Genomic DNA, 11,215 nt, shown 5'->3' with positions numbered 1-11,215 from the left:
AAGAGAGCCTCAAGCAAGACCAGGCCTGATATTCCTGATGGGAAGGGCAGGGAAGCATCTTTTTAGGTCACTGTTAAAGGACTGTAGCCCATTAGCTCCTTGAAAAAGACTACAATTCCTTTTATAAAAAGCATTAAAAAAAATTCTACAATAACATTCTCAAACATTGCAGCACACAATACAACTATTGGAGTGTTTGGGGCAATTGCTGTAGGAAAGGATAGGCTTTGTTGTTGTTTGTTGCATTACATTGGGAAGGTTCCTACAACCTGACACTGCACAGAGATGAAAGGAAGCAAACAAAAATACAACTAGGTTGAAATCAAACCGGGAGAGGAAACATGCAGAAGCTGTAAAGATCATTTCTACTCTCCTTTAGAATGCTGGCATTTTTTTGAACAGCCTAATATTAATTTGAGCTTTAGGAAATATACACCGTATAAAAAGGGTTATCTTCACAAGAGTAAGCAGGCCTTCACCCCTGAACATCTACACTGAAGCCTTTCTTTTACTGTGATTGAACACACCTGTGAACAATCATGTTAGATGACCAAATGCTGACCATGATTTAGTGGTTGGTGGAGATCAGGATTTAATCAGTTAACAGCCTGATGCTGAGCACAATTTATTGTGGTCTGTACTGACTGCTAAACTGTAGTCAGCTCTTCACAAACATGTTCAAATACTATAAAATTGTGTCGTGTAGACAAGGCTTGTATGGTTAGAGCTCTGGATTATAAAAGGGTTCCTTAGCTGAACATATTTATACCCATGTACAGTGGAGATGTACAAAGTGAAACTTGCAGCAGACTGGGTTTTCTTTTGAGGATCCATTGTAAGTAAGCAGATCTGCAACAGAATATCTTGCAGGGCAGAGACAATGGATATGTTGTTGTTAGAGATTTTTACAGGATTCTGGAAATCTTTCCTGGCAAGATTCTTTTGATAGGGAAAAGTAGCTTTGCAACTGTGTCTGTGCAGGAGAGACTGCTTGAAAAGTGCAATTTCCTTGCAGGAATTGCTGAGCCAGTACATTTTGTTCAGGAAATTAAATTGCCATAGCTGCAATGCCCTATAAGAAAGTCTGAATAGGACTCTATTCACTACTCTGCCTTGGGAAGCATGTTATCCTGAGCAACTAATTTAATATCTCTGTGCCTCATCTGTAAAATGGAGATATTTCCTTATCTGATAGCATGGTTATGAGGCTAAACTGATGAATGTTTGTAAAGTGAAATGCTTTGGTGAAAGGTGCTATATTCATGTATTTACAATTCCAAAATTTCTGAGGCAGGTCTTGTGTTAGAGAAATTGAGAGAGCTCAGGGCTAGAACAATTCAGTTTACTGAAAATGATACTATTTTTCAGTGATATTCCTCATAAGAACTGTGACAGTCAGCAGCGACCCCCAAACAGCTAGTAGCCTTATAGTAGCTGGCAACCATTAGGGAAAATTAGATACCTCACGGACACAGTAGCCTGAACTTTTCAACTGTCTTCCCTTATCGGTCTTGAGGCAGTTGAAGCTGGTCCTAAGCCAGTTTTTGCTGAGCAAATTGCAGAAGTGCAGGATTTGCTAACCACCAATCAAATGCTAACACGACCAAAGCCTGTGTGTGTGTGTGTATAAAAAATTTTTGGTTTTTGTATGAAGTAGAGTCTCTGTACCAAGGTACAAAACTCTCCTTTCTTCTGCAGAATAAAGCAACCTTTCCTTATCCCTGTCTGGCTGTCATTGGCTCTCAGCTAGGCGGACCCGACATTTCAGTAACAGAACTTTCATATGTTTTACTTCCAGGTTGCTAGGATCCTAAGGCAGACAGCCACCTCAGTAGGAAGAGAGTGCGGAAGAAATGAGTAACTTATGAAATGGGATGAAATTAAAATTTAAATCTCCCTCTTTGGGATCCTGATGAGAGATGTATGGTCACTGCTAGAAGATGCAGGATTTCACACAGAAAGTGACTGGGAATAGTTCTACTAACTGCACCATTAATCACACCATACACCAGATTTTATCCCCCACTATATACATACTTGTCTTTGGAGTAGGTCTCCCAGCTAACTGCCTCTCGCTGTACTATGGATACCTACAGATCAGGGCCAAAAATGAACTGGGGATCTATCTGTGCAATTTGACTATAGCAGACCTGTTCTACATCTTCTCTTTGCCTTTCTGGCTGCAGTACGTTTTGCAGCATGACAACTGGACCTATGATGCAAATCTGTGCAAAATCTGTGGCATACTCCTGTATGAAAACATCTACATCAGTGTGGGCTTCCTCTGCTGCATCTCCATTGACCGCTATCTAGCAGTGGTACATCCTTTTCGTTTCTATCAGTTTCGGACAATAAAGGCCGCTGTGGTAGTGAGCATCATAATCTGGGGCAAGGAAATTCTGATGAGCTGGTTTGTCTTTAAGCATGCTGATATTAGTATGGATGCAGAGAGTCATATAATATGCTTTGAACACTATCCCATCAAAGATTGGGAGCACAACATCAATTACTACCGCTTCTTTGGTGGCTTCCTTTTCCCCTTTTTCCTACTGCTCTTTTCTTACTGTGGCATTTTACGAGTTGTCCACAAGAGCCATGGTACACAAAAGAAGACAAAAATCCAAATTAAACGTCTGGTTTCAAGCACAGTTATAATTTTCTTGGTTTGCTTTGGACCATACCACATCCTGTTGGTAATTCGCAGCTTGTTTGAGAACAACTGCATGTTTGCAGAGAAAATCTTTAACATTTACCACTTTTCTCTCTTGTTGACTAGTTTTAACTGTGTTGCTGACCCAGTATTGTACTGCTTTTCCAGTGAGAGCACCTACCAGAATTTTGTCAAAATGAGAGACTCTGTTTTAACATGCCTAAGATGTTTAAGGACTAAACCCCAGGTATCCTACCAACTGAAAACTCTAGAAACTCTCAGAAAAAGCAACACTGTACCAGCAGTTGAAGAGCCAGAGTTATTAAACAAACTACATACTGTTAATGAAATGAAAGACTCTTCCATGGTCAGTATAGACAGACTTTAGCACCCATTAGAAAGGCAGACTGATCTAAAGTTTCCAGGTCTAAGTTTGGGTTTCAGTCTTTGGTTTATAAATGTATTGCAACTGCTTTACATTCTAAAGAGCTTAATAACTCATCACTATTATAAGCAGAGCTGAGTTGATACACTTTCCATGGGGGGAATTCCTTAGTTCCCTTGAGTAACCTGGGCCTTTACATAGGGCAGGGAAAATATACACCAGGTCAGTTTAGCTCAGGTCACATGTATATATTACTGACTCAGTATAGTGCTAGTCATGGGGAAGCTGCTTTTCTGATGACTGGACTGGCTGAAATAAGATGTTAGTGGTGTGAATTTTCCATAATGGTCTTTAATTGGTGATTGTTTGTCCATGTATTGACTTTATGAGAAAGCTGTCAAACTCTGTGATCATCTTGCTGAAAAGGTGGAAGATGGAACAAATTATGTAAAATGAAGTGATAAACATTTCCCAAAAGAACATTTTTTGTCTACGTGTATGTTTTCTGTAACTTTGTCCCAATCATCCTCAAGCCATGCAACAACCAGTGAGCAGTGAATGCAAAGACACAGCCAAATTGAAAAAGCAAAGGAACCAGCCAATAAAATCATGAGGGATATATTAGAAGAGAATTCACAATGAAGCTGTTTTCCATAACTGATAGTTAAGTTAATGTCTGTTGGGTCTTGAGCCACTGCTCTTTGGGCTTGATCCAGTACCACTGATTCCCACTGACTTCAGTGGACACTTGATCTGGAACTTAGTGGGCAATTAATTTATTCCATGGACTTCAAAGGAAGCATTAGTTTGGGGGCACAGATAGAGTTGACACCACATGCCAGTGCACTGATTCACAGTATTTGAGGATACACATTCATTTAAATCCATACTCCACTAACCAGTTTAAAATTTGGATTGTTGTGTTTTTCCATGTTTCTGTGTTTTGTGCAGCACAGAGCATAAAGGCACTTAAATTGTAATAAATTGTAGGGCAGACAGTGTGTTGAACAGGATGAGTTTAACTTCTATGTCCCCCAACAGATTTTTTTTAAATTCTCTAGTTTGATCTGTTATAAAGGGAACCACTTTTCCTGGAATGCAGTGTCAAAATACATTGTATGTAAAGTGATCCATAATGGCCTTTGGTTTATACAGAGGGAACAGAAAAAACATAGAGAGGTACTATTATACAACAAAATGGATTGGCAATAAAAGAATGGAGAGTCGCATATGTTTAGGCTCCCACAATGCTTCCTACCCACATCTTGTTTCTTATACATCTTTGCTTTGCTAATCAATACTACCTCACCTTTACTTCATCTCCTTTTTGAAGTCTAATTTTTATGCCTTCTTAACTTCTGCCCTTCACACCCTAAAATCCCACCTGCACTGCTGCTCTTGGCATCCACTTTCTGCTTTCAAAGCTCTCCTTAAAACACACTAATTCTGTGCAGTGCAACCCACAGACAGACAATAACTCACAGCAATGTAAATACCCAATATATTTAAAAAGACATTCAAAGGCAGATCTTTTGCATCTTGAGTCTGATTTGTGTTGTCTGTATGCTTAACAAATAATACATACTCAACACTGCACTGAAAATCCCTGTGAAAGTATACACTAGAAATAATTAGGGAATATGTTTAATAAATAATGCATTGATTATATTGATTATATTTTCCTATATTGATTTGTTCTGTGATTGGAGAAACTATCTTTTGGCTTTGGCCCACAGAGTCCATTTGTGAAACTTCAGATGGTTCTCTCTTCCCTCCTTGTGCCAAAAGAAATCATATCCCCACTCCCAAAAGAGGATTAGGTCTGTTTACATTAACACTCAGCTTGTTTAGTTCATTTAAGTTTCATTATGCTGAGAGCTCCCACAATGCTGGGTTGATTTCCTTATACATGCACTTTTCTCCTGATCATTGTTGTTTAATGTTTCTTCCTTCCAAACCTTTCCCATTCCATTCTGCCCTCTAGGTCACATGGCAGCAGTTCCAAATTGCACTAAAGCAAATCTAGAATGTTGTTGGGAATGCAGCCTGCAGAAACACATCTTTAACTATTCATTCTCCCTAATCTAAAATGGTGTTAGGCACACACCAGTTTTGGATTGAGAAGACTGAAAGCATTTGTTGCCTTGTTTATGTTATGTCGTTTATAGTCTTCCATGTCAATTAAAATATGGAGCTGGAATGAGGGGAATGGCATCTTACATCCAACTGTCATCTACTAGAATAAGGCTAATCTGAGTTGGTACATGCGTGGGGCAAAATTTCGTTGTCAGTGTAAAAGCAGATTGAAACCTGTGCAACTGAGTCAGAATTTGGCCCTTGAAATTTTAAAATTTCATCTGTCCTACAGAAAGGGAGGTGTTTGTGGTTTTCTTTTTCTAAACATGAACTCAGTGTTACTTAATGAAATTCATCCTGCCAGACAGGTGCAGTTTTAATGTCATGACTATACCAGTAGTTTAATTATCACAGATTTTCACTATGATGGCCTTTTACTCTGCATATAACATCATATGCCACATTGCAGTTGTCAGGAAAATGCTATACATCGCCACCAGATTAAAGTCTCATTAATGAAAAAGAGCTGGGATTTTTATTGTCATTTAGAGAAAAACAACAAAGTGTTAAACTTAGTATTTCCCTGTAATAGCTATCTGTCATATCCCTGTATTTGGACGGAAGATGGGAACGGATAAAGACTTACTGATTCAAACATTCTTGACTAAATTTAGTGTTGTAAAATACATTTGTTACAGCTGCTAACTGGTGGTTATGGAGTTAAGTAAATGCAGTCTTACTGGAGTGCTTTCATCTGCACACTGGACTGTGTGTGGATGCAGATGTGAGAGAAAGACACACACACAAACCAGGTCTCTCTTTCACCAAAGGGAAATTTCTGCACAATGTCAGTTTCATTATTTGCCCATGCTTACATAGGAGTCATGCAATGCTACTATTATTTCACTAATTCTGGTAAAGTTTCCCTTGTTTATTCACGATCAAAAGAATACACAGTCAGAGGGGCTGCAGGAACTGAAAATTGCTGAGGGTCTCGGCAGACCACTTGATCTTTTCAAATGTTTGTACCATTAGCTAACTATTGTAAAGCGCTTTGGATAAAAGCACTGTATTTAAAAAAAACCCTTAATAATAATTAATGGTTTTGGGTTCTACACATAAAGGCACATAGCTCATATTTTAATATCAGTAGTCTTATCTTTCTAATGCAATGGATGTGCCCACTCTCCCTTGCCACGGCAGTGGGAACGGGGTGGGGAGGATGGGCTGTGCCCCTCCACAGAAGCCACAGAGCTGAGGCTGGGAAGGACGGCCATCTCTCCCTGCCAGCCGCAGCCCTGGAGTTGAGGAAAGTCGCCTCTTTCTCTGGCCACCGCAGCCCTGCATGTCCCAAATTCACTCCACCCCCTCTTCTCACCCCACTGCCCCCTCCCACATCCTCTTACTCCCCTCAAGGCCACCACCTCACCTTACAGGTGTGTCTTCTCCAGGGTCCAGGCACCTAATTAGTGGAGCCCCGCCTACACAGCTCCACTAATTAGATCGGTGGCCCTTCATTCTTTTGTGCACGGCTGCCCAGGCATGCACCTTAGAGGGAACTATCCGTGGACTATCTGAATGGAGCTCACGGATCACCGGTGGTCCGCGGACCACAGTTCGAGAACCTCTGGTATAGATGCTACATTTAGGACTGTCACTGCCATAAAGCTTCTTTTTTTTTAATCTGCACCTTTATTGGAGCTGCTTTCCATACTGTCGTTTAAAAACCAAGTTGCTACAAGCACGACTTCCTGTTGCAGCTATGTGGCTTAGTAAAACAGGAACAAGCAATGGTCATAACACTTCTGCATTTAATGGCAAGAGATACTTGATTTTTTTTCATGAAACACAGGTCACCTTTTACTATATAAGGCCATAGATTGTCTGAGTGAGTCATTATAACTAAGAGTTTTATGCTTATCAAAAAGGAAAGATGGGTCTGTGGTGAAGGCAGGAGCCTGGGACTCTTGAGAGCTGCATTCAGGTCTGTGTCAGACTCCTTGTGTGATCTTGATGAAATAATTTAATCTCTCCATCTCTCATGTCTTCATCTGCCAAATGGGGCTAATGAAACCTCCCTATTTCACAGCAATGTTAGAAGGATAATCATAAATGATTATGAGGTGCTCAGACACTAGTGATGGAGGCCATATAAGTACCTACAAGCCTTTTCTGGTCTTCCATACCTTGTTGTTAGATTGGGGGTGGAGAGATACTCTAATAGAAACTTTAGAGTTTAGAAATAGTTAAGGAAAAGGCATCAAGGTATCTGCTCCAGAAGTTTTTCAATCATAACTGAGTGTATATTGTAGAAGGGCAGTCCATCCACTTCCATTTCGAGACTGGCAGTTATTCCACTATGGACTCCATGCTGTATAAGTGTCTTCAGCAACTTTTCTTCCTAAAACAAGGTATAATTAATATATTACTAATGTAACTAATAAGGCAAAGAATATTCCTCAAAATCTTTCAGTTAAACATTAGAAGACTGTGACTATATCTGCCTAAGAATTTATTTTGGCTAGCAGTATCAAAAACATTACCACTCTAAGGGGGCCAAAGGGTACTTTTAGTAGCAGGAAATGCAAGTGCTAAGGAACTAACAAAAGGCAGTATTCATAGATACCCTTTAATTACTGTGCAATGTTAATGGTACCAAGCCAAAAGCATATTAGTGTCCATTCAGAAATCTGAATCCACTGCATTGAGATTCTGGCTAGCTTCATGTTAGTAAATTTAAAAAAGTGAAACCAAATATATATTCACACACAGCATCTTAAAGACTATCTGGTTCTCCCAGAAAATAATGGCTTAAAGCAGCCTGGACGTGACATGTTCTTTTAGGGCTAATCCTAATTGACTGCTTTTACTGGCTAGGGCTGGCAGTGTGTGTGTATGTGCATAAATTCACCCGTGGAAGGGCTTCTGCCATCCTTTGGGCTTCTCATCACTAACTAACTTTTTTCCTGATATATACAACAGTCAGAAACAGACAGGTTTTAAAGAAAAGAAACAGGGGAAAAGAGAAAAGATGGGGAGAAAGAGAAATAGAAAATACTGGGATAATCTGTGCAACCTATATCCAACTTTGCACAATGATCAGCACCCTTAGCTTCTACTGATTTCACTGAGAATTGAGAGTGCTTAGCACCACACCTGATTGAATCCTAATACAATGAGAGAAGAAACAGGAAGGAAAGAAAAGAAACATTTTTAGTACTTGTAGTTCGCTTGATGCAAGAATTCACAAACCAAAAATGTCAAGTATTCCCGTTCATGAAATGTACACTATTTGTACAGAAATGTTTCAAACCCTACTGATTACAATAGTTTTACTACAGTGTTTGGCTATATGAATGAAGTATACTGTAGCATTATTATACATATGTATAATGTACTTTTGTGTGTGATTACATTTGACATTTTTTTGGAAGCACTGGAATAGTCTCCCAAAGCCGTTAACAATCAAAAATTGTTGGTACCCTGTTTTTTTAACTGTACCCCATAATGATTGTTATCTTTCTTAAATTTCCTGATCCATGTGATATATTTCACAGCCAAAGCAGTCTTAAATAAGTCACAGCTTTTACAGGAAAGAACCAGAAAATGCCTAGGTACATTATGTCAAACTGTGCACAGCAACCAGTTAATTAACTTCTTACAGAAAGCACCTGGCTTCATCTTTTGCATAAGTGCCAATTTTCATAAGACGGTGACATGATTCTGATCATAACTGTGCTTTAACATCTAAATATATCAAGTGCAGAATCCAACTGTAAATTTACGTATGAGCCCTTTCCCCATGCAAAAAGTGTCGCTGAACGCAAAATGATGTAAACTAAATTTCTCCTCTTGACTCATGAGGGAGAAACAAACTAGATGAATTTATTCTCATCTTGTAGCTATAATTCTTTTACCTTTAGCAAGTACATTTTACTTGCTAAAGCTCTCTGGCCTGACTACACTGAAAAAGCTTCTCCTGTTTAATACGATGAGATTGTCTCTGCTAAACTATATTCTACTGTCAGATATGCTACTCTGTGTGTCTGTAATGGGCAAACACAATGTGTAACACCTTTCCTTAGTTGTGGAGTTCTTTGAAATTCACTCTGAAATCAATGTTAACAAAAGTACTTTAAACTGAGCGCAAAAATTAGGGCAACAAGAAATTAAAATTCAATAGACGAAATAGCAAGTAATACAGTAGAAATACACTAATTTGCATTAGTAATGGGGAAAACCCATTTGTGAATTTAACAAGTGAATAAATAATAATAAAACAAGGATAGTACATCTTTATATGTTGTTCATTTATGCAGACAACTATAGTTCAGCTTGAATTTGTGATAGTACATAATATGTGAGTGAATGATGTGTAGTGTATATTATAATACTAATAATGAAATTTTAGCCATAGAGCAACTCCCAAAAGAAATGGTTCTTTGAGATGCAGATCTACTGGAAGAAGAAACTTACTCTAGTGGTTGTTCTTCAAGATGTGATAAAGACATATATTCCACTTAGATGTATGAGCGGAGCTGGAGATTTTGCCTGACAGTACCCATAGAGGGTTGGCACCTCATGGCTGTGGCCCCTCCCCTGGCTATATGAGACAGCACCACCCTGCTGAGTTCCTTCGTTCTGAATGCCCCTGAGAGAAGATTCCAATGCACAGGAGATGGAGGGTAGCCTGTGGAATACACATCTGCATAACATCTTGAAGAACCACAGTTACAATAAGTAACCGTTTCTTCTTCTTCTTAAAGTAGATGTAGAAGTGTATTCCCCTTAGGTGATTCACAGCAGTACGCTGTCCAGGAAAGGTGTGTTAAGGGTCTATCGAAAGAGGGATCACAGGACTATCCTTCTAAAGCTTGCATCCACTTTGGAAGATGCGATAATAGCATAATGGTCTGTAAACATGTTTATGAATGACCATGTGGCAAATATCAAATATGGAAAAGTCACTGAGGAACACTATCATCATTGCTTGCACTCTCATCAAATGAGATCATATCAACTGAGGAGGTACAGTTCAAGCTATCTTGATATGTACAATCTTGATACAGGATGCTACCCATCCAGAGATGGTCTGTGAAGAGACTGCTTGCCCCTTTGTGCGGTCTGCATATGACATGAACAGGTGAGGCAAAGCACGAAACACTTCAGTCCTATCCAGGTAAAAGGCTAGACACTGTTTGACATCCAGACTATGGAGGTACTCTTACTCCGGTGATGAATGCAGCTTAGGAAAAAATACAGGTAAATACACTACCTGGTTCAAATGAAACTGAGACATTGGATGTGGTCATAAAGTTACCTGGTCTTTGAAGAACTGTGTGTAAAGAGGCCCACCCATCGGGGCCTGCAGCTCTCACACCCTCCTTGTAGATGTAATGGCTACGAGGAATGTGGTTTTCTGAGACAAAAGGGGCAGTGGACACAAAACAAGGGGCTTGAGTAGAATGTCTATTAGAGCCGCCAGAACCGTATTTAGGTCCCACAAGGGGACTGGGTCACAGACCAAAGGATTAAATGGAGAAGCCCTTTTTAGAAATCTTGTCATCAAGGCATTGGAAAAGATTGAGTTTCTGTGAACATGAAAGTTTGCGGCTAGATGCATTCTTAGTGAACAGACTGCAAGGCCCAGTTTCTGTAGATGTAGTACAGGGGGGGCAAACTTTTTGGCCTGAGGGCCACACTGAGTTTCCAAAATTGCATGGAGGGCTGGTTAGCGGAGGCTATGCCTCCACAAATAGCCAGGCATGGCCTGGCCCTGCTCCCTACTTTACCCCTCCTACTTCTCGTCCGACAGCCTCCCCGGGGACTCTTGCCCCATCCACCCCCACCACCCATTCCCTGTCCCCTGACAGCTCCCAGAACCCCTGCCCCTGACTGCCCCCCCAATCCAACCCCTCCTCTCATTCCTGACTGCCTCCGCCTCTGGGACCCATGTCCTATCCAACCACCCCTTCTCCCTGTCTCCTGACCGCCCCTGGAACCCGTTCCCCTGACTGCCCCCCACCGCCCAATCTGACCCCCCGTCTCCTTCCTGACTGCCCCGAGGACTCCTGCCCCCATTCAACCCCCCTGTTCCCTGCCCT

The 11,215-nt window shown here is 40.4% G+C and overlaps 2 protein-coding genes across 2 annotated transcripts in view; one reads left to right on the top strand and one right to left on the bottom strand.

The window, feature by feature from the left end:
- The first annotated feature begins 1,783 nt into the window (after positions 1-1,783).
- On the top strand, positions 1,784-3,515 carry GPR68 (G protein-coupled receptor 68). The gene has a single exon (XM_032790039.2). The coding sequence runs from the start codon at positions 1,941-1,943 to the stop codon at positions 3,036-3,038; it is 1,098 nt and encodes a 365-aa protein (XP_032645930.1). The 5' UTR covers positions 1,784-1,940; the 3' UTR covers positions 3,039-3,515.
- Positions 3,516-7,327: 3,812 nt separating this feature from the next.
- Positions 7,328-11,215, bottom strand: part of DGLUCY (D-glutamate cyclase) — a 69,060-nt gene continuing 65,172 nt past the window's right edge. Inside the window, 1 exon segment of the mRNA XM_075065859.1 lies at positions 7,328-7,512. Within this exon segment, the coding sequence (XP_074921960.1) occupies positions 7,372-7,512 (141 nt within the window). The 3' untranslated portion in view covers positions 7,328-7,371.

This window comes from Chelonoidis abingdonii, chromosome 4 (assembly GCF_003597395.2).
Source record: "Chelonoidis abingdonii isolate Lonesome George chromosome 4, CheloAbing_2.0, whole genome shotgun sequence".
Taxonomy (NCBI): domain Eukaryota; kingdom Metazoa; phylum Chordata; order Testudines; family Testudinidae; genus Chelonoidis; species Chelonoidis abingdonii.
Note: the sequence above shows the minus strand (reverse complement) of the source record. Positions and strands in the feature narration are given on the sequence as shown.